At 42.1% G+C, this 22849-nt stretch overlaps 4 protein-coding genes across 7 annotated transcripts; 2 read left to right on the top strand and 2 right to left on the bottom strand.

Moving 5' to 3' along the window:
* Window positions 1-284: 284 nt before the first annotated feature.
* On the bottom strand, window positions 285-11393 carry arhgef25b (Rho guanine nucleotide exchange factor (GEF) 25b). 4 transcript variants are annotated; one of them, XM_037252734.1, is made up of 18 exons: window positions 11295-11393; window positions 9482-9605; window positions 8970-9069; window positions 4736-5049; window positions 4552-4656; window positions 3041-3171; window positions 2889-2955; window positions 2704-2807; window positions 2544-2613; window positions 2366-2455; window positions 2207-2299; window positions 2088-2138; window positions 1945-2022; window positions 1688-1879; window positions 1322-1502; window positions 1051-1244; window positions 839-979; window positions 285-772 (listed from the first exon to the last, which is right to left on the bottom strand). In XM_037252734.1, the coding sequence occupies exons 2-18, from the start codon at window positions 9527-9529 to the stop codon at window positions 743-745; spliced, it is 1989 nt and encodes a 662-aa protein (XP_037108629.1). In that variant the 5' UTR covers window positions 9530-9605; window positions 11295-11393; the 3' UTR covers window positions 285-742. The 4 variants fall into 4 exon arrangements, with proteins under 4 accessions (XP_037108629.1, XP_037108628.1, XP_037108631.1 ...); XM_037252733.1 differs by lacking the exon at window positions 11295-11393 and having other exon boundaries at window positions 9482-10802; XM_037252736.1 differs by lacking the exon at window positions 11295-11393 and having other exon boundaries at window positions 8970-9062; window positions 9482-10802.
* On the top strand, window positions 10811-13971 carry ankrd33ab (ankyrin repeat domain 33Ab). The gene is made up of 6 exons (XM_037252742.1): window positions 10811-10924; window positions 11032-11124; window positions 11265-11563; window positions 11737-11866; window positions 11942-12082; window positions 12587-13971. The coding sequence occupies exons 3-6, from the start codon at window positions 11309-11311 to the stop codon at window positions 13408-13410; spliced, it is 1350 nt and encodes a 449-aa protein (XP_037108637.1). The 5' UTR covers window positions 10811-10924; window positions 11032-11124; window positions 11265-11308; the 3' UTR covers window positions 13411-13971.
* Window positions 13972-14512: 541 nt separating this feature from the next.
* Window positions 14513-18630, top strand: LOC119123552 (activin receptor type-1B-like). Its single transcript, XM_037252741.1, has 9 exons — window positions 14513-14759; window positions 15458-15706; window positions 15996-16262; window positions 16349-16579; window positions 16670-16837; window positions 16913-17069; window positions 17128-17252; window positions 17337-17467; window positions 17663-18630. Exons 1-9 carry the CDS (start codon window positions 14696-14698, stop codon window positions 17786-17788), a joined length of 1518 nt encoding a protein of 505 aa, XP_037108636.1. The 5' UTR covers window positions 14513-14695; the 3' UTR covers window positions 17789-18630.
* Window positions 18631-18769: 139 nt separating this feature from the next.
* Window positions 18770-22477, bottom strand: prkag1 (protein kinase, AMP-activated, gamma 1 non-catalytic subunit). Its single transcript, XM_037252743.1, has 13 exons — window positions 22340-22477; window positions 21809-21860; window positions 21635-21735; window positions 21451-21532; window positions 21310-21368; window positions 21186-21231; window positions 21050-21104; window positions 20722-20848; window positions 20475-20640; window positions 20301-20338; window positions 19974-20120; window positions 19805-19904; window positions 18770-19742 (listed from the first exon to the last, which is right to left on the bottom strand). Exons 1-13 carry the CDS (start codon window positions 22346-22348, stop codon window positions 19732-19734), a joined length of 993 nt encoding a protein of 330 aa, XP_037108638.1. The 5' UTR covers window positions 22349-22477; the 3' UTR covers window positions 18770-19731.
* Window positions 22478-22849: the final 372 nt, after the last annotated feature.

The following is a 22849-nucleotide window of genomic DNA, read 5'->3' as shown; positions in this document are numbered from 1 at the left end:
GCCACTTTTTCCACTGAATTAATACCCCTTTGTACAATACAAACTGGGTCGTTATAAATATTTTTTGTTTCCAAGTGCTGTGACATACTACAATGTATGTGTTCGGGGAAAAAATCAGTATTAAAACATCTGAGTGTTGGAGAAAATCAAACGTTTGGTTAAGTTTTTTTGTCAAATTGTAAATACGCTGTAATACACCATTTCCTCCGCTAGAGGGCAATACATGCTATTATATTAGTGAAACCTCCGTTCAAGTGGACATAAAAATAATCTCTTCCAACGGGTTGAGTCTCTTCACATGAACACAACTGACTGCTATGTACATTGTGTTCTTTTATTATAAACGTCGACTTATTACAGGCAAAACAGAAGTGTACGTACCCGCTTTCCACTTTGCAGGATCATTTGTTTCTTTTTGCTTTATTTACAGCACAAAGCCAAGCACAGAAAGCAAAAACAAACTGCATTTAGAACTCTGAGATGCGCACTCTCTTTCTCTTCGTCTGACACAAGCACAAATGTGTTTGGTTCAGATAAGAAGCTAATAATGGCTGCGCCTAAACAGCCCAACAAACTGTAAACACACAATTATGCCAAATCGCAAGGTTCAAATAAACAGTTAATTCCATTGAAAATGGACACTTGAGGTGTCACAGTAAACCAAAATAGCATTCGAAAGGTACAATGCCTGATAAAGACTTAGCGTGGTCTCCATGCAGATGCTGCTGTCTGGCTCATGCACTCAAGTTTCACTGTCATGGAGAGCGGTTGCCTGGAAAGCGGCAGTCAATCATGAAAATGATTGATTAAAGAAAAAACGCAAGCAGGGGCGGTGTACCTGCAAGCTTTGCTGACTACGGGGTGGGAGAGAAATGGCCGTCTCGTGGCTTCCTGTGACCTCTGGGCCCAAAGTGAGTTGTGGCTCTGACGAGAGCTGAAGGTGGGTCACTTGAGGTGTCATGACGCAAGGGTTTGAAATCTGAAGATGGAAAATATTATAGTGTGATTCTGAACAGAAGAGAGAAAAAAAAAGAGCAATTGTGCGTTTACTGCTTTTGAGGCCGCGCTACGGTGGGGAGGATGCAGCGACGGAAGAGAGGTGTTGTAAGTCAGCATGCCAAGGTGCTGGTGGCGGTCCATCGATGCCGACAGGTAAGGCTGCAGGCAACTTGGAGACTTCATGTTCCTGCCAAGGCTGTTTGAGTTGCTCTCCTTTCGTTGGTACTCAATAGGTGACTGAAGAGCTGGAACAAGGACCGTAAAAAAAAAATAAACTGCGGTCCTCTGATCCTTTTATTATCAAAACATGAAGTGCTGGTACCGTTAAGGAAGTTCCTTTGAGTGTCTAAAATTTGTATCACATCGCTGAGCCAAGCTTGCTGTATTTCCGGAGAAGATGCCTGCATGATGAAGCGAGTCACGCTGCCGTTTATCCCGCGAGATGTCAGGACGAGAGAGCACGGGCCTTCACCGCAATTCTGCTCCACGCCAAGGCAACTGACCTGCAATTTAGAAGGAACCTAATCAATTCAGGTGAACTTCATTTAACCGCCTCTAAAGATGCACGAGGAAGTCTACTATGACTTCCACTCTCTCTAGATGACAACTTGCTAATGACACTGTCACTGAGAACATTCTTGAAAAGAAAAAAAATGTCAATATTGAAAAATACCCAAACACTATTTACCTTGATGCTGTTTTTAAAAATATATCCGGGTAAAGAAAAGCCCTTTTTCTTATCAATCGGCTCGCTGAAGATGACCAGCTGCTCAAACAGAAAGACCCTCCTCTCCTTAGGTCTGGAGAGCAGGCAGCCTTCCTGGTCGCTCACAGAGAAGGTGTCCTGCTGGAGGAGCTTCCCCTGAGCTGTAATTTTCCCCTGAAACCAGCAGATTCATCCCAGTCGTAATGTTCACGTCGTGATTCTCGCTGGGTGTATCGTACCTCAAAGCCTTGCAATCTGCCCACGTTCATCATGTCGTTGCATCGTTTAGGCACAAAGCACGTTACCTCCACTGCCCTCTGCCAAGCAAAAATAAAATCTTGGCGATTGGTTCACAAGACAAAAAAAAATGGCTGAATCATACCTGGAGTTGCTCTACATCCCGTCCGGCTTTGCTGTAATACTTAAGGAAGTCCTGAAGATGGCAAAGAACTTTGTTTTAGGATCTTTCATAAGCACATAAGCAGGGGAGGTGCTGCAGACCTTGAGAAGGAGCTGATACTTCATGATGCGTTGGACGGGTTTGATCAACAGGTCATTGAGCTGCAGCCTGTGACCCAACTGCTGCCTGAGATCCTGTCGGGTGACACGCGGCATTGGTGAGTACGCAGCGACGTGCGATTCAGTTTGTCAAGTTCTCACCTCAAAGAAGGTCTCGATGTACTCAGAGACAACGTGCTCTGATTTGGGCTTGTTCTGACAGTAAACCACATACATGTGAAGACGACGCTCCTGTGAAATGGACGGACAGACGGATTGACTGAGAAAATGAGACACTCACAAACTGGAAAGAGAAAATGTTGAGCAAGCACAGCCTCACATGCTTGATGAAGAGCTGGGCCAAGGTGTCCGGATCAGCCACGCATTTCTCCAGCTCACCCAGGAAATAACTGAGGAACACAACACAGGAAAAAAAAATCTGTCAAAGCAACCATATGATATAAGAAGTAAAAACAATGGGAGAAAAAACCCGCCCACACCTCTTGTGCCAGTCGTAGATCTGATGAATGTTTCCAAAAACGATCCTCTCTTTTCCTTTCAGGTCTTCAGGAACGGCCTGACTGGTCATTGTTGCCATGTAGCCCTACACATAGACACATCTTATGAAGGAACACAAATTTCCAAAATATTTTGCTGCTTGGAAGCAAATTATACTGAACTGCACCTTCACAATGAGTCCAAGATCTTCCACATATAACCTTTCGGTTTCTATCAGCTCTGTCAGCACATACCTAAGAGAAAAAGACAATTTGGTTGAATTCAATGGAACCAACGTGCACAAAAGTAATACTGAAGAACGTGGAGGGTGACACTTACAAGCTCTTCTCAAAGGCAATGTTTCTTTCTTCCTCGCTGTCAGCAACCACAGACAACTGGCTCCCAGCCTCTTCTGTCACGTTGTAGCTGTTGTCTTCATCTTGGAGAGTGTTGACACTGGATTTGTGGCTCTGCAATGAACATGGACACATTTTGTCAAAATCATGACAAAATCCCAGAGAACTTTTTTATGGTTCTTGCAGATTTTTTTGTAGCTGTATGGAATGTAGTATGAGGTCTGATGGATGGTTGGGATTTGTAAAGGAGGATGGGGTGCAGCGGACGTTGTGTGGGGGGTAACGGCATGGAGTGCTGTTATGTAACAAATGCCCCTAGTCACCTAAAAGCGATCTAATCTAATGTGAATTTGACTGTAATCCTCTTGACATACTGCAGTCTCACTCCATTCTGTTCTCTATCTCTGAACAGTGCTTCATAATCCCTCTGTGAAGTCACGATGTAGGTCAAATTTGCACTTTGCTGTTTGATCGCCTGCTAAACCATCAGACGTTTTGCTATTTAAATTGCCGCACTGAGTTGAGTTGTCCTTCAATGCTTTTAGCTCAACAAGTTAAGATGCAATCATCTTCAAAACAGTGTACGGCTTGTATATGAATTATACTGCCCCCTGGTGGCTGAGGAACACACACCAGAATAAACAGCACGATGCCCAAATTGTTGTAAAATCAATTATACTCGATTTAATTATATTACTGTAAGTTTTATAAAGTATAACACTGTAGAGATTTTTTTTTTTTAATCAAAAAATTGTTGGCGTTTGTTGTGGGGAGCGTATACATTTCCAGTAAGGTTAAAGAGGAAAGATGTTTGGTGTGGAACTTTTGAATTCAACACCAGAAGAGATATTGTAAGTAACCTCTGACCTTACACACTATGTTTTTCTGGGAAGTATCTGCAAAAGGCGAGACAAACGCTACAAAGATCCATCAGCCTGTATGTCACCTTGCCTCTAGGCTGTAACTTGGATTCAAACCCCTCGCCCTCTTTCCCAACACTGACTGGCCGCTTGATTACATCCAGATGCTGTCTAGAAAAGCCTGCAGGATTGATTCGTCTCCCTCTCAGTACGGTTTAAAGTTACCAGACAGAGGTGAAATGTACATTTGGCACAATTAGCGAAAGGCGCAAATCCGAAGCGGTTCACATGCAAATGCAACTCAGTGTTTGCATATTTGTGATTCATAGCCTGAGCGCTCTTGTTATTTGCTTGTATGTAGTATTACGATAAATCACCATTAGGACATGAAAGCTGTATAAATACGTTTTTTTGATTGGTGAAGAAAAGCTCCATTTAATTTCAAACTGCTGGGAATGGTTTGTGCTGAAAGTCAAACGTGAAAGGTTCAGTAGTAATTGATGTCAAGGAAGTATGATGCAACTCGACTGTTTTAAGGTCTTTGCATATCAGGGAGGAGTTATGTTTAGCCTGGGTTGTTGTTACCCTACGTGGTATTGTGTAATTTTCTGTAACATAATAATAGAGATATTACAAGACTCTGTGCGTCTCCGCCTTGCAAGAGGTCCGATAAGTCACCCTGATGAAAAGGCGGCAGAGGAGATGAAACTTCGCGACTCAACGGGCCATCTTTCCATACCTGTGCAAGAAAACACCAATTTTATCTTCAAATATTTCATTTCATTAAGTACACGTATCAATAGAAACAAAAAGCGCACCGCATCTGCAGAGGAGAAGATGGTGAAGTCGCCGTCATGCGGTCCCAAAGGCCTCGGCTGAGCTCCACCGTGGGAAATATTCGACGGCTGCCGTCTACTGTCCGAAGCGGACATCTGCTTATCGACTCGCCCCGCTCCTCCTCTGGCATCGGAGCTTAGCTTGCGGACCGGACTGGTGAGCCACTTCTTCAAGGCGCTGACGGGATGGCGTGACCCTCCGGAGCCGGGGCTGGAGCTGCCCGAGGCCTGGTGGGATGGCGGGACCAGCGGCGGGTTAACGATACCATCCACGGTCACCACGGAGTACGACTCTCCTGCAGGGGAACGGAGCAGTTAATTGTGGGAGTTAGTCTTCTCGGGTCACAAGCTTCAGACAGATTTCTGCACAAAAATGTTCAATTTCCTGTGCTGAGCCCGAAGTGAAACTGAAGTCGCTGCAACTGCTGTACCCATTGGTACAAAATTCTAATTACTAATACAGCTTTGCTCGTATGAGGAACATCTCTGAATCACAGGTGGAAATTCTACATGTTGTTTTGACTGTACATAGTATTTATCATAGAGCATGAAAAAAGAAAAGTTAAATATAGTGATGCAGCAGAACCAGTTCTTTTTTTTTTTGTCTTCATGACACTCAACAAAGCGGTGATAGTTGGGTAAATAACTTTAAATATTGAACTTGAATGAACAAGCATATATTTACAATGACAGGATTTCACCGATATGTACGAATTTTTATTTCGCAAAAGTTATCGTCCACCTTTGATAAACTACTTCACTGATGTCGTAACCTTTGATTTAGAGAAGTTTGGGTGAAGGTCTGCAACTTTTCTGCTTTAAACCTTGAACCTGAACATCAAACATCAGTGGTCCTTTAAAGCCACGTGGATTCACCTTCAAGACTAATAAAAACAAATTCTTTCCCTGGGGGAGATTCGATGCTATCGGTTGTTCGCCAACTGGATTTCATAAGAAGTTAGCCTGACCTGAACAAAACAATTGCGGTTCCTTTCTTTGTCTCCAATCGTCTGTCTTGAGGTTTTAGTCTATCCCGTATGGATTCGAAACACTTTCTGCCAGATGTGCCCAATCCAGCCCAGGCTAATACTATTATTATATTATTACAATTATTTGTATTGATGTAATAATAAAAATAATCTATCAGCTGTTTTTTAAAAATAAATATAAGGCGTAGTTATGTGTTGTTTTTCAGCGCGTTCAATATAAATGAAAACAGGCAAAGAATGTCAAAGTGGCATTTGCATCATTCTATTTTTCTGCACACTGTTGGCTTAAAAACAATTTGGGGTTGAAAATTGGATTGACCCAGGAAGTAGGGATAATTTCAATTGACCTTACTTCCTGGGTTGCTTTTACACAAAACAAACCCTTTTTTTTTTGTACTAGACAAAATTCAAATTGACCCAACTTCCTGTGTTGGTGCAATTTTTAATTCATCAGTTTTAAGAGTGTACGCGTCCCTTAGAAGAAAATCGTTTTCGACAACCCGTTAGTGATTTAGTGATGGTCACTGCAATGTCCAAATCACTGCTGAGGTGCAAGTCAGTGTTTTGCTTGAGGAGCTTATGTAACGGGTCATTTTCCCACAGAGCAACAGCTGGACGTCCATCCGGACCCGAGGGTGTCAGGAGTGCACGCAGGCACCGGCGCTGGGATTTCAACCTTGCATGCAGGCGCCATAGGCAGCAGCAATAATATGAAAGCTTTACCACAGCAAACTAAAGCTGATTTATGAGAGTTGAGCAGGTGGATTAAAGGTATTTGAGGGTGATTGAAAAAGACAACGGGGTAAAAACATTAGCGAGGACACAAATTTACTGATTGACATTTTTGTAGTAGTTTGCGCATTGTGTTGCTGCTGTAACTAATGGAGAATTACAAGAGATTCTGCATAACATGTGTGGTAGTGAATAATTTGCACTGTTTATGCATGCGTGGAAATGTGAGGATATGTTAAGACGTTGCCTCACTTGATATTTATCAGGCCTTGATTAGAAAAAAGCTTTTCATACATTACGCATATCATTTGTGAGTCATGAGGAGCTGATGCTGCTTCATCGTTTGCTCAGATGAAATGCTCATTTCAACTAAATCCTTGCCCAGGCTTCCTGTTGAGGCGGATGGATGGTTAATTATAACACATGACAGACTGACAAGAATTGCACTCCCTGTGGCAAGAGCTAATGACATTTGATTTGCTGTGGATGTCGTTTCTGCAGCTTGCTTATTTTGCAACATCCAAATCCCCTGATGAAAGTAGAGTAAAAAATTCTGTCCCTTTGAGAGTTGTCATCCTGTTTTCTGCTTGAGTGCAATGTTCCTCAAATAAACAAATCTGCAGGAAGAATAAAGTTCAAATGTAGATCCGATTGATCGACGCGGTCTTTAAACTTTTTACGGCGAAACAAATACAAGTATCACTATCACAAGTGATATTGAAAGACAGTTGCATAGTAGGCCTAAGTGTTCATCAAAGATGAGACAGCCGTTTTATTCCTGAAAAAAGATATATTTTGTATGATTGTAAGCCGCTGTTTCATGACACAAAGTCTGAACATTAAATGGGGAGTTTGCAATAAAGCAACACAACAATCTACATTCTCAGCATCTATCCACACAGAACAGCTCTGTAATCACTCTGTGAGCAACTGCAACAACACTGGATTTAAGGGTCGAGGCAGTGATGGCACAAAAAGCGTGTATGTGTGTGTACGTGTGTCTGAGTGTGTGCGCATGTTGGTGTGCGTCTTTTGTGTTTAGTTGCTTTGGCTCCAAACCAATGCTACAATATCAGGAGTATTCATTTCAGTTACCACACACAGAGTGTATACACAATTACAGCAGAACAAAACATCAGAGTATACTAATGCCACTACTAAATATTGATGCAGCACAAATCATTTGTTTGCATACAAGAGTGAAGTAAATAAAATCTTTGTGTATAGGAAGATGTGATAGTTTTTTTTTTCAGATCTATTAGTGTTTCCCAGCCTTCATTGAGCTAAGTCACGCATTTTCCATATGGGAAAGAAATATCACAGTTCACTACCCAACAAAAATGTGGCTACACAACTAGGATTAAGTATTTTTTGAATGACTCAAGCATTATCGATAAAACCAGCATCTGCGCACCGTACCTCTCATATGGCCAAAGCAGCATCCACATTTACGGAGCAGTTTTCTAAACAGGTGCTGACACCCGCATCTCCGTTGCCGGTGACCCCCTCTCATGACCATCCTTTGCCACTGGCACATTCAAAAGTCACATCCAACGCAAGCATAGTGATAGATAAACAATGACACGATATTCCGCCCGTAATCCCCTCAGGAAAAGACATACAGATTGTCCCTTAGTCCTTTTCCAAAATGCAGATGAAAATCAATCTAACTGTGGCCAGACAGAAAGCAAAGAGGGCTGACAGAGTGGGAAGGAGGGGTGGTGGGATATGCGATGAGGGTGGGATAACATGCTCACATGGCCGAGACGGCATCGCAATCCTAGTCCCGCCTCCTCTCACCCTCATTTGCTTCCCCACTAGGATTTTACTGCTTCTGTTTAGTAAGCAGCACTGAAGTAGAACTACAAGACAACTTGAACATTACTTGAGTTAACTAATGCAAATGTATGCAGCAACACATGTAGACGGACAATAAACACATTTTCTTTATCCTCTGTGAAAAACAACGAATAGGACTGCAGTTTACCGAGTTGTGCATTTTTGCTTGTCTTCTCTGCTGTTTTTACTGCCCCCTGGTGGCCACATCGCACACACTAAAAGGCGTCTCAATCATTACTTTTTTGTCTTCTATTTATGTTATTACGATCAAGCACTTAAGCCGCATCCAACCTGTGTGTTCATACAATCGGATCCACTCCTCGCTTGCTTGCTTTTGTGACCACAGGTAGCAAAAAATCTCGAGTGGAAAAAGCAACAAGTGGAAATATCAGCAGCGATATGAGCTGGCAGGACTGAGGCGGTCAGATTTAATCTCAAAGGCAAGATTAAGTATTCATGACCAGATGATCTTCTGAGTACAGCTGTCCAGTCATGTGGCAGCCGGTAGTGTGATTCAAATGCACATAAACTCGCACGAACACAAACATGGGAATAGTCAGTGAAGGAAAAGATTTTTATGCATTGTTGATGATGCAACAAATTTTTTAGTAATGTAAATGTTGTGTTGTTATTATTATTATTATTATTATTATTACCATGGCATCCTGCAGTCAGACTCCTGGTCCACTTGAAGTCCATCTTGGTATGTTGATTGTTGTCATTAGCCAACAGTTTGTCTTTGCTGCAGTCTGAAATCTTACACAAAGAGCATGTGTGTCAAGAAATGTCGATGAAAGCACAAGTTCCCTTTTCTCTCAAAAAACTGTACTGAAAAATACATTTTGTGTAGTTCAGGGCAGAAATAAATGATGTCACTTTCAAATATATTTGAATCCCTAGTCACACCTTTCCGGTCTGCTCTTTTTGCTTCGGTTAGAGTGGTTTCTTATCTTAACACCGGAATATCACATAATAATTAGACAAGCAAAAAGGTAAGCTAGCATGATAGCCAAAGCAACAACAAGAGCGAGACAACAACAAATACTGTGTCGAATAATATGAAAGCTTTCAATTTTAACGTTTCCACAAAAACAAGTGCAACGGCTTTCAAGAGAGCTACTTTCTAAAAGCATAACATCATTTCACATCATGACAAAGGAAAACTCACTTGATCAATCTTGTGTCTTTTCACTTGTACTTTAGCCAAATTCTTCATTGTTCATCGCTCGTGCTCCTCATGGATGAGTGTCCCCCTGCCTTCATCTCCAGATCTTCCTCACTCCTCGTATCGTCTATTGGTGGACAGGGAAGAGTTAGAAAAACATTTAGTTTCCAGTCTTAGAGAACAAAAGAAGAGAAGCTTTCTATTTCTGGGTGCTCATGAGGACTGCTGGTCAGATGCACAGGGATGTCTCCTCGGGTCATCCTAGTTAGAGGGGGTGCGGGGGACTTGATGTGTTCCGACAGGCCCACAGCCCCCACGGGTTCATTCCCACAGCGGGCTTTTAAACTGTCACAGAAAACTTGACGAAGGATTATCATGAGCATTCATTGAAAATGTTAGCATGACAGTTAAGACAGTTTACAGCTGCCTTAGTGATTTCATATATACCGTGTGGATAAATCAATAATATACTAAGTGGCCCTGAAAAGAAATGTCAGATTTTAGCCAATTTGGAACATTAATATTTGAGCAGCATATGCAGTAAAGGTTTTTTTTCTTTTCTTCCCTACTGTGTTGTTTTCACCCATTCAACAGGAGCAGAAAGGAGGATAAAGGGTTCAAGTAAGACTTTTTGAATCCAGGACAGGGCAGATGAAAGCATTCTACTTTTTTCACAGAAAGAAATGGAAAGGACCCATTTTCCATGTAAAGTGTAACCTCTGACTCGGATTTCACAACAAACTTTGCCATGGAAATAAGTTGAAAAGAAATGTTCCCTCCCAAAGACCAGCTGTTGTTTTTATCTTTATTATATTATATTTTAGTGGTAATAGAGTTAAACCATGATAATATGTAGCTGAATGTTAGTCAAATTAGGCCTTAACGCTGGCTGTGCGCGGAGCAAGGAAAAGCAGGGCGCCATCTTGTGGTGCATTTCAGATTAACATTTGAAAAGTTTTAAAAGTCCACTGGATTGGACTAAATAAAGAAATAACACACAGTAAAAAAACGAAAAGGTATGAGAAAAATAAATATTTTAACATTTTTAAAACGTCATTTTTGATCACACTATTGTACTTGTTAGAGTCCATCACACTTAGAAGAATGCCCATTGCTGGAATTATAAAAACAAAGGAGGACGCATTTTTGAAAGCTAAGCAAAAAAAGGCCCAAGCAGCAAGTAATCCTTCCTACAAACGTTTAAGTAAGATGAGTTGAACAGACAGTGTGAAGACTCCTCCTCTCAGTTTCATGTCGTGTCACCACGACAACATGTTGGATGGAAATGAGTAAAGGACATCCATTCGGAGGCACTGCAGGAAACTAACTTGTCAGATGCCTGGCGCGAGTGCCGGAAGAGGCTAGAAGTCGCCCAAGTTGACGCACAGGGTGTGATCTGCGTTCGGATATCTGGTGACTTACACTTGCTGTTCATTACATCATATGGTAAGTTTGATATCTTTATGTGAATGGGATTAGATGAATAGATAGTTGTTGACGGACACCACTCTTGACTGAGGTTATTCTGAGGTGCAGGTTTATTCCTTATTTAGCAGGCATGTGGGCTCAGCAAGGCTTTTAATTCCTGATCCAGTTACTTAACCGTGAGGGCCCTCACATGGCTACACCCACCCCATGACAGCCAGGTAATGCAGTGCTAATCCCTGACAGGTGGACTCTTGCTACCATGAACAAACCATTGTGTTTTTTAGGCCTCACTGTCGGATTGTGATGGTTGTCTTCACCTTGGCTGCATTATTCCATTCCGTGTGTGATTCCTTGGTAGATGTAGCCAGAAGGTAGAGCATCATCTTACCTGGCTGTTGGGAAATGGCCACTGCAGCGGAGGACCCTCACTTGGGCGTAGGCCCCGATGAGGAGGACGAGTCCCAGTCGGGGTGGGACTCAGACAGCATCTTGTCCGATGACTCTGTGCTGCCGGACTACACGGCGGACACGTCGGACGGGCGGACGGCATCCACGCTGTACCAGGCGTGCGCCCGCAATGACCTGGGCTCTTTGCGGAGGTTTCTGGAGAGAGGGGTGACGAGAGATGAGGTCATGGACTTGGACATTAATAGCTGGGTAAGGATCTTTAGCATCATTAGGAAAATGAGGATCACAAATTTAGACATTCCATTCTGTTCAGATGCTTACTTTAAACTCATGGTACATAGAAGCTAGACTTTGGTTGCTGCGTATAATTGAACTTGAGCAGCATAATGATCTTCTTGGATCCTATGAACTACTTCCTACAGAATGGCTTGATGGTGGCTTGCTGCAAAGGATTCATAGACATTGTATACACTCTTAACACCTGCCCCTATATAGACATCAATCATCAGGACAATGAAGGCAACACGGCACTGATGATTGCATCCCAAGCAGGTAGGTCACAACTCATTTATGGCTAATACAGTTTTATTCAGATATTGGTTCTAATTGATGCTTTTCAATCTCCAGGTCATGTCAACACGGTCATGTACCTGCTGAATTATTACCCTGGAATAGACACAGAAATAAAAGACTGCCGTGGCTTCACGGCTCTCATCAAAGCTGCCATGACGGGTCGCGATGATGTGGTTGCTGCTCTTGTTATGGCCGGTATGTAAGTAGGATGAAGATTAAACGCGCAGTTTGTGATCTTCACATCTAGTCAACACTCTTGCTGCTCTATGATGACACAGATCATTTTGAAAAGGTCGCCATTATCCCATTAACCCCAAAACAAACGTTCAGTTCCAGAATAGGCCGTTGAGCTGTCCATATTTTAAGCCAGCTAATTTTGTCCACCACAGAATGACGCCAGACCGGTTTAAGGGATCATTCTGAACACCAAACAAAATCCACCTGTAATCAGCGATTTTCTAATCTGGAACCTTTTAGATTAGCTACCGTAAATCTGCTTTTGTAAAAATAATCAAGATCAGTTTTAATTAACAATGTATGAGAAGTATTACTTTAGCAACATGTTTGTTATTGTGATTGTAAGTCGGCAGTGCGAACTCCACTAGGTCATCCCGACAGCTGTGTTAATTTATTTGCTTACACTATTTTAGCCGTGACATTAATCTTGCAGTTAATCTCCCGCTCCTCTTTTTTGCGCAGGGGCTGACATCCACGTGACAGACACCACGAGAGGAAAATGCGCTCAGGACTGGGCGCTAAAAACAGGTCGCTATGAGACAATGCAACGTCTACGCCGCCTCAAAATGAGGCCAAGAGCTGAACAGTTTTGTGAAAGTTACATCCCGGAGTGGCCTGAGCTCAAGGAGCGGGTCGCAAAGGCCCTGGCGGAAAAAAGCGCCCGGGAAAGAATCACCCATCACATTAAGAACACATTTGGATTCCGATTTCCTCACGACCCCGAGGACAACGGAGTCATGGACCACATGGTGCGCATGACCACCAGTATCCACAGCCCCCTCATTTCCACCGGGTGTCGTCCACTGTGCCCCACCAGCCCCCCCGAGGTGGGCAAGAGGCGACTCGCCGTACCGGAGCTGATGATGAAACACTCCGAGAAGGAACTGGAGGAAAGTTCTGTGTGCCACAGTGACGGCTCCGTGTCGCACGTCATCCCCTCACTTCACTCGGCAGACTCCATCGCTACAACGTGCTGCGCCGACACCGACAGGAGGGGCAGCATCTTATCAATGGCCTCCACCTCGGTGGCCTCCAAGTTCATCCCCCGAAGTATGGCCAGGAGGAACAGCGTGTTCCCCTCAGGGTGCATCCCCCAGATTAATATCAACAGACCCACAGAGCCCACGCCAAAGAAAGAAAAGAAAAAGAAGAAGATGGAGAAAGGCTATCTGGAACCACCAAAGTGGAAATATAAGGAGCTCAAGGAGGAGAAGAAGAAGGAGAAAAAGGAGAAAGAGAAGAATGAGAAAAAAAGAGAACGGGACAGCACAAAGAGCAAAAAATAACGCGTTTCATCAAGCTTTATGAAACCAAAGTTTTTATATAATCACCCCTCAGGGCTTCAAAACACTCATTCTTGATTGCTGGTAACTCCAAACACTGTTGTGAAACCTCAGGTTTTTTGGATGCCATAGTTTGTGAACAGTTCTGTTTATGAAAATTTTTTTCATCCAACTTTTATCCCAGTATTCATTCATCTGATTAATTTTCTTTGAAAACGGCTGTCATTGCTCCGGGTCATGTAATTCTCAGGGAATAGAACTGAGCTCAACTGGACTGCCTCGATTTGCATTAGCTCCAACGGGAAATATTTATTCAGGTTTTCAATGATTTGATTTTAAGCAATTTTTGTAAAACGTAACCAAGGTTCCACTATAATACATCTAAATCCCATCTGTCTTAAAGAACATGACAATTATTTATTTTTTTATTCACTTTGACACAACCTGCGAATCCCATGATTATAGATTCCGTTTCACTGGTGCTAATTTATGCATCTAGCCAGTTAAATTATATCTACCTCATGAGTTCAAAAGGCACAGACGTGACTAAAGCAGATGGGTGAAGTATGGTGAGCTAAAACGTATGTATTCATTTTCTATTCAGCTAATTAAAAAATATATTTATATTATAATAATTATTTTAAAAATGTAATGAAAATACACAGGCTACAAACTAATCATTTTTATATTCTAATTGCATAATTCTCTAATTAATTCAATTATGAATATAATTAAATTTTAAAATGAATTCTTTCCATGCACAAAAAATTAAATTTGCACACACATTTTCCAACTTTATTCACCACATGTCCATTTTTAAAGTTATATTTAGTTCATGGGCATAATGTTTTCGCATCAACATATACTGGACTATGCATCATATCATTTAATTGGCTGATTTACAAAAGTATTATTTCCTGAACAATGCAAAACATAAATATTGTAAATATGTAGCAAACTTACATTAAAATTGAAAATGACTGACAGACATCCTCAAATGATTAGAATTGGTTTTAATTAATTTATTATGCCCAATGATAGATAGATAGATAGATAGATAGATAGATAGATAGATAGATAGATAGATAGATAGATAGATAGATAGATAGATAGATAGATAGATAGAATTTGAGTTGTTTTTTATGCTTCCAAACAATCGGTTTGTTATACTGCCTGGAGGAGGAGGATTTCATGTCATGTGTCTTCATCCCATCTCATGTTAGCTAACCAACTTAGTTAGCAAAAATGTAGTGAAACGCTGCGCTATTTATTTATTTTTCCATTCATCATGGCGAGTTTACACATAGCGCTAGTGTTCGTCATCTGTATGGTCGTGCACAGAAGCTGTGAAGGTGAGTTGCATCTTGTTTTTCTTCAGTTCCGTACCTCCATTGAGGCGTTCGCCGCTAGCAGCATTATGCTAGTAGAGTTAGCCTTGTCACAAGATTGCCACTCTCGCACTTATTTTTCTTTTTCAAACTGTATTCACATGACTGTCACTCACCTCGGTTGTGCATTCTTTCAGCCACTCGGTTTAAAAATCACGTAATTGTGACGTTTCGTTCGTTAGTTGAGTTATCGCGTTGTGGCGAGCTTCGAGTTTGCTTTTTGAGATGTTTCTTACCGTTCAGTCTCATATTCTTTCCTGAAGTCTTCGTACTTGTCTAGTAAAAGTCATGCCACCTTATTTACAGCAGGTGAAGCGCCCGTAAATCCTTGTGGAGAATATTCGGTGGCGCCTAATTGTGCCGATTATTTTGACAAACGCAAATGATAATCAGATAATCAATAGTCATGTTACAAAAAGATTGTAACATAGTTTAAGTCTAGCAATTCCCCAGTGCTTTTCATTCTGATTTAAGGCAAAAAGCAGATTACACCTTGGGCTGCTCACCAATCACAAGGCACTTAGAGCAACATCATTCACACTCACTTAGTGGGAACTAAATCACTTAGCTGGATGATCATGGCTTAAACTCACAAATGTGACTTTTTTGGGCATATTTTGTAACTCGACAGCTTTTGATCATGCCTCCATCTCTCTCCACAGCCCTTCTGTGCAACTGCACCACTGCAGAGTGTGTGAGGACGAGCGGCTTCTGGTGTGAGACAGACGGAGCCTGCGTGGCCTCCACGTCCCTCATCGACGGTAAAGAGCATCATCTTCGCGCTTGCATCAGCAGAGACAGACTTGAACCTCCCGGACAGCCCTTCTATTGTAAAAGTGCCGAGGGCCTGGTCAACATTTACTGCTGCTACATTGACTACTGCAACAGCATTGAGCTCAAAGTGCCATCTGGTGAGAACAACAAGCAAGTTTGCATCTTTAATGGACACTCAGGAAAATAAAGACATAGTGTCCTAAACTAACTCAGCCCACACATATTCACGGCAGTCTGCTTGATTATGTAATTACTTCTGCGAAGGATGAGATGATTTCATCAGTTGTTTTGTTGACTTGTGCGCTACATATTTCTACATAGTGGAATCACGAAAAAAAAATTCAACTTGAGCCTACATGGAAATGTAAAAATGTGTTGACCAGTGTAATTTACTTTCCTAAAAGAAACACTAATAAATGTCGTTAGCGACCGCCCAGCCAGGTTCCGACGAAGCTTTCCCGCCAGGTGGGACGTGGGGGCTGCTGGAACTGGTGGCTGTGACTGCAGGGCCGCTACTCCTGCTTTGTCTTCTGCTGCTGCTCGGTGTGCTCGTGTATCAGCACCAGCGGAGGACCTGCGGCCATAGACAGAGGCTGCAGGTGGAAGACCCCTCCTGCGACCACCTCTTCATGCCCAATGACAGGAGCCCGCATGACTTCGTTTACGATCTGTCGACATCTGGTTCCGGCTCAGGTCGGGGCAAAGCGTAATTACCGGACCGCAAGCCGACTTTCATGTGCTCTGTTCACGGGGTTTCTTTTTTTCCTCCTTCTGTTCAGGCCTGCCTCTGTTTGTCCAAAGGACCGTCGCTAGAACAATTGTCCTCCAAGAGGTCATCGGAAAGGGGCGCTTTGGCGAGGTGTGGCGAGGGCGTTGGCGTGGCGGCGACGTGGCGGTGAAAATCTTCTCCTCCAGAGAAGAGCGCTCTTGGTTCCGTGAGGCTGAAATCTATCAGACCATCATGATACGACACGAGAACATCCTGGGCTTCATTGCAGCTGACAACAAAGGTGCACATCGCTCAAAAGATTGAAGGTTCTGCTCTATTTCCCAGCTAGGTCCGTTAATGACGTGATCAATTATCGTCTGTCTTGTTGTAGACAATGGCACATGGACTCAGCTGTGGTTGGTGTCCGACTACCACGAGTACGGTTCCCTGTTCGACTACCTCAACCGCTACTCCGTCACAGCTGATGGGATGATCAAACTGGCGTTGACTGCTGCCAGCGGCCTGGCACATCTGCATATGGAAATACTTGGAACGCAAGGTGCACCCACTTTTTTGTCAGGGGAACATTTAGTGTGTCATTCTTGATTGGTAATGAACATAAATTATTTTGTAGGTAAGCCGGGCATCGCCCATCGTGACCTGAAGTCTAAAAACATCCTCGTGAAGAAGAACGGCACCTGTGCCATCGCCGATCTCGGTCTAGCCGTCCGGCACGACTCCGTCACAGATACTATCGACATTGCTCCCAACCAAAGAGTGGGAACCAAGAGGTGGGTCAGCCAAAGGAAATTCTTTTGACCACCGATTAAAAATCATTTTTCCTTCCAGGTACATGGCTCCAGAGGTGCTGGACGAGACAATCAACACGAGACACTTTGAGTCGTTCAAATGTGCTGACATCTACGCTTTGGGACTGGTCTACTGGGAGATTGCGCGTCGCTGCAACAGTGGAGGTCACAGGATTATTATTATTTTTTTCTTTAACTCAAATTATCCAACTTCTGTGCTCACAGTGCCGCTTTTAACTGTGCTAGCAGGTATCCATGAAGAATATCAGCTGCCATACTACGACCTGGTGCCCTCAGACCCTTCAGTTGAAGATATGAAAAAGGTGGTGTGTGACCAAAAGATTCGACCTAACATCTCCAACTGGTGGCAGAGCCACGAGGTAATGACACAACCTCTTCGGAATGTTCAGACAGCCACGCTCAAGATGGAGCTAATGCTTTTAAGCATAACCCACACTAGTTGAATTAAAAGTTTTCCACGATTGTTTAACATTTCTGTGGACTAGCATGATTTTATCATATAGAATCTTGACATTTTTTTTTAAAAACATTATCTGCTCTTCCTTCTGTTCCAGGCTTTGCGGGTTATGGGCAAAATAATGAGGGAGTGTTGGTATGCCAACGGCGCTGCCCGCTTGACTTCCCTGCGCATCAAAAAAACCTTGTCCCTGCTTACTGTCAAAGAGGACATTAAAGTCTGATCTGAAATCAGTCAAACATTAAGAAAGAGCTCATGGATGTGTCACATCCACAAGTTAGCCTTCCTCAGACGCACTTTGAAAATGTGACACTGTTAATGACGACTGCAAAGGTTTTGTGAGTGTTTTAAGGCACTCGCCTACCCAGACAGGTCTGGTTCCCTTTTTGCTCATCCAGAGACTGTCCCTGCACTTGTAAGCAATCGATGACACCGAATGTATTCAGGTTTTTTTTTTTTAAATGCTTTGAAGGTGTTGGCAAGTTTTGCTGAGAAGCATGTGATTCCACAGTGGCTGTAAATGCAACCAGGTAACATCCTTCAGGTCTTTGGACATTGTTTCTCACATAGTAGATATTGTAGTCAGACATGCACCCAAATGCAAGGATCGCATCAATTTTGTTTTAAATTTCATCTCATAGGATACTCTTAGTTCTAACCTGTTGACTATATAGTACAGAGGTGAGAAAGCACTTTCTAATCGAAAGTCCTCCGAGGCACATATTAAAAAAAAAAAAGGACAAAAATGGCCCCACATGTTCCCCACCGCGGTAATAATAATTTTTTTGTGCATATTTATGTGGAATACTACTTTAAAAGACTCCAAATCTCAGAAATATTTTGGAGAACAGGCACACTTTTGCTGTAATGTTTATTTCTATTTGTCTGCTTATTGAACAACCCCCAAAAAGGCCTCATGTGCGTTACTACTGAGCTTGCTGCTTGGCTTACCTGTAACAAACAGACCACTGTACACAAACTGTCAATGTATCTGTTTTTGTCATAAGCACTGTAAAAGCTTGTCAAGTTATACATTTGGATGTTAAAAGCGATAATGAAAGACGAGGTGTTTGGTCCACATGTACTTGCCTTCAATGTAAACAGTCGGTGTTGCGTCCTCGAGGTATTTACCATCTGAGCCCAAATAAGTTAATGTAGTTGTGATGTTTCCGTTTCTTCACCACAAAGAACCTCAAAACACACAAACTCTTAAAGAACATTTATTGCTCTATACCATTGACAGCAGTTCAATACAAAAACTGCATTTCCATGACAAGTGTGACTCAGTCTTTGCTTATCCAGACGGAAGAGTATGGCTCTACATTAATCTAATGCAACATAAATAAATTCAGAAACGTAGAAATAGTGTTTCAAATGACAAAAAAAATAATGTTTGACCATTTCTATTTAAGTCTTGGACCCCTTTCCAAAAAAAGAACCATTTCACAGCGCTGTGTAGAGTACGGTAATACAAATCCCTTTTAATATAATATGTGTAACATAACAGATAGTAGTCTTTCAAATGTCAAATCTTTTAAAAACTGATGCACAATGCTACCAAACTTTGTCATAATTGTCTTTCGTGAGTCTATGAATGCACGGTTGGTGAAGCTGGTAGATCGGAAGGTTCATTTTCTATCAAACACATCGCAACTTCAACCTGTTAGTTCATACTTAACTTTAAAAACGTACTTAAAACCTCAATTTTAGGCTGATGATACAATTCAATTCAACATGATGCCTATATTTTTGTATCGCAAAAGTAGGGGAAGGGGTCAGTCAAGCTAGATGACAATTAAAATATCTAACTACATCAACAAACAATTTGAAAGGAAAATAAATCATACTAATGCAAGAATTTGTTTTCCTTCAGCTGGTATCTGACTACTGTTCAATATTAAAACGAGCATCCTGTAACTGTTATTGCATCTTGTCTGCTGTGTGACGTCAGATTTGGCACGATTGACAGGAACTATGCAATGTTGTATTGCTCACTTCATAAAACTTAGTGAACTTGTATTTTTGCACGGATGAAGAAATGTGAATAGGAAAGACGGGATCATTCATTTTGCTGTCAAAAGCTCCCAACCCTTCCCCCTACATTCCCTCACATCACTTCTTCCTCCCTTTACTCCGGCCTCACCCCTCGTGTGAACTGTGTTCGCCTCATGCGGTGCCTAAGGGCAGAAAAATGAAAACCATTACTTTGAGCCACTGTGCGGTGAAACACTTGGCTTACCCTCATCTCTATCGGTCAGCACGAGCGCCTGGAGGATATCAGAGAGGGAGACGATACCCTTGACCACATCACGCTCATCCACCACTACCAACCTGTGCACCTGGTTGACACAAACAACTTTTAACTCACTGGAATCAGTGAGAAAAAAAAAAATCTCCACGGATCTTACCTCAGCCTCTACCAGTCTGTTGATGATGGCCTCCAGCGTCTCGTGGCGATTGCAGGTCAGCACGCCTTCAAAGTACTGAGAGCGGTGCTGCAAGGCTTTGGTCACGGTCAAGTCAAGGTTGTTGTAAGTCTTCTCTGCTGCCAGATTCTGCGGGGAGCACAATTTGATGATATCAGCACTTTTGAGTTGACCCATGGTCACACTGATGTCATTTGAACAGAAAGCAGTATGTCTTATTAAGAGTAAGTCAAATAAATGTTATCATAAGATATAGTAAAGACGAGTGTATGAGATGGAATAAATCCACATGGACAACTGCAAACTTACAATGACATCAAATTTGGAGTAAATGTCCACCACTCGACCTGCACGAGAGAGAAGGTGTCAGTGAATAACAACACTGCAGAACCAGTGCCAAGTTCAGTTGCTAAGTGACGAAGTCCTGCTTGGCAGTGCGGACCTTTTGGCATTCAACGATGTTTCATCAAGCGGCCCACCAACCTTTGTCGTCCACCACGGGGAGCGCAGACACTCGTTGCTCTACAAAAATACCCAGCGCCGTGTACAAGGGCGTATCTGTGCGCACCACTGCTATGTTTCGGAATGTCCCGATGTTCAGCGCCTCCAAAGTTTGACCTAGGAATGTCGGTTTAGGCATCTCTGATATCTGAAAACATTCACAGATTCGCACACAGGCTCAGCTGCCAAACTCATGCTCCTATGGCCGAGGTGAGCTCAAAAGACGTACAAAGAGCTTCAAGAACTTCAGGATCCGCTTGTGTGTGAGGATGTAGAGAGTGTTTCCCGTCAGGGGGTCGATTACTGGCAGTCTGTGGATCTTGTTTTTGAGCAGCGAAGATACGGCGTCATACAAGCTGCAACATAACAGGAGTGAAGGAACACTGTTTAGAACTCAGGTCAAGTGAAAATATGCCTTCTAAAATTGAAGGATCACAGCCAAGTGTTGTTAACAACCCTGCCAAATTGGAATGATTAAAATAATTGCCAAGTATATAAAATGAGCTATAAAACTCAAGCTCTTGAGTCAATCAAACAAAATTAAAACACAAACAAACCTGGCATTAGGTGATATGCTAACCAAGGGCTTAAAAGAGTCTTGAAGATACAATTCTGTTCAAATAAAAGCAAAACATGTCATGATTATTAAAATAAAAAAATAAAATTATTTAAGTGTTTCGGAAAAACTCTCACCTCTCCATGTTTCTATTTTGTGCTCCTCCAACTCATAAATCTGAACCTGAAAATTAATTCACATGAATAGAAATATGTGATTAAATGTCACTCACACACCACGGCTGTATATCTACGATCTTACCAGAGGGGATTTATAGTAGCGATGAAGGATGTTAATGAAGTCTGTGATGGTTAGCATGCCTGTAGACAGCATTGGGTCATTTTTTTTGGTTTAGTTTTAGACAGACACAAAGTATGTGATATAGATATATAGTAATCTTACCAACAAAGCACTGCTTGTTACTGTCCCATAGGGGAGCTGCCCTCACCCCATTGGAAACAAGGGCAAAAAATGCCTTCTTTACCTGTTAAAGTAAAGGCGACAGTTTTCCACACGGGTCCCTCTTCGGTCTGTGATATTGCTCACCTCGCCCGATTCAAAAGACAAAAACAGGATTTTATCTGACCTGGAGGGATGTGTCGAAAACAACCAATTTGGAGCTGGTGGGTACGAGATCATAACAGCGATGGGACTTCATGAACCTGGTGTACACATTGCGCTCAGGATCTGAAGGGAAGAGTGAGACAGGGGTGAGAAGCATTTTACATGTCATCATTATGCAATTTAGTTGCACTCCTACCTTCAATCACTGGATCCTTTTTGTTGTCAAGCTCTTCCACAGTTGCCGGTATCTGAAAGAAACAACATTAAGTCAGTTTTGAGAGGCAGTATTATTATTATTATTATACAAATTATTATTATTATACAAATTATTATTATTATATCTGTCTTTAGAGATGCATCACTTTGAATTAAACAACAAAGGAAATTGCACTGGTTGATTTACTAAGAAATGCTTCGAACTCCAAGCTAATGGTTAGCATGAACCTGTCAAAGCCTGTTGACAATACATCATCCTTACAAGAAAAGGGCTCCAAATCTGTCTGTCCAACAAAACTAAAGAGACATTTGGGTCTCCCACTAAACTAATTTCAGAAACAATGCGCTACATAGACGTCACAATAATGTCACATATATCGAGTTAGCTTCTTGGCAGTGTATTGCAAATAGTTTGTTAGCATCGTTGCTAGTGTTAGCATGTTTCAGACTGAAGCGCGAGAAAGGTCAGACTAGTAAACTGGAAAATATAAAAGTTGGCCGATGGACTTACACACTCCATATTCCAATCGCGTTGTCGCGTCTCCTCCTCAGCCAGCTGGGTCGTGTGACAAGCAATTCCGGTGCATCAGCTACGAGTCGAACCAGAGAGCATCGTGAATGGCCGACAGGCTATTACCGTAATACTGATACAGCTAGCGCAGTGAAACTAGCACGTCAAAGATTGTTGACCCTGACATGGGACTTTACGGTAGGGCCTACGCAAAGAAAATGAAACAACACATTTTTATGCCAAACTGTTTCACTGAAGTGTATTTTGTTGGATAAACACGGATTTAAAATATGCAAAAACTACAGTGTAACTTTAAGACAATTTGATACTTGTTTATTGTCTAATAAAAGAATATATTTAGTGTGTCTGTGTTTTTTTTTAGTTATCTAATATTAGTAACGCCCTTAGACACTGCTCACTTATTGGATGGCCATGCAGCTTTAAGGCTACATTTGATTGGTTTAAGCATACTATTCCATAAATATATGTACATTGTACGGGCAATTATTA

Source organism: Syngnathus acus, chromosome 5, assembly GCF_901709675.1.
Source record: "Syngnathus acus chromosome 5, fSynAcu1.2, whole genome shotgun sequence".
In the NCBI taxonomy this organism is placed as follows: Eukaryota; Metazoa; Chordata; class Actinopteri; order Syngnathiformes; family Syngnathidae; genus Syngnathus; species Syngnathus acus.
This window is presented reverse-complemented; position numbering and strand designations above follow the sequence as displayed.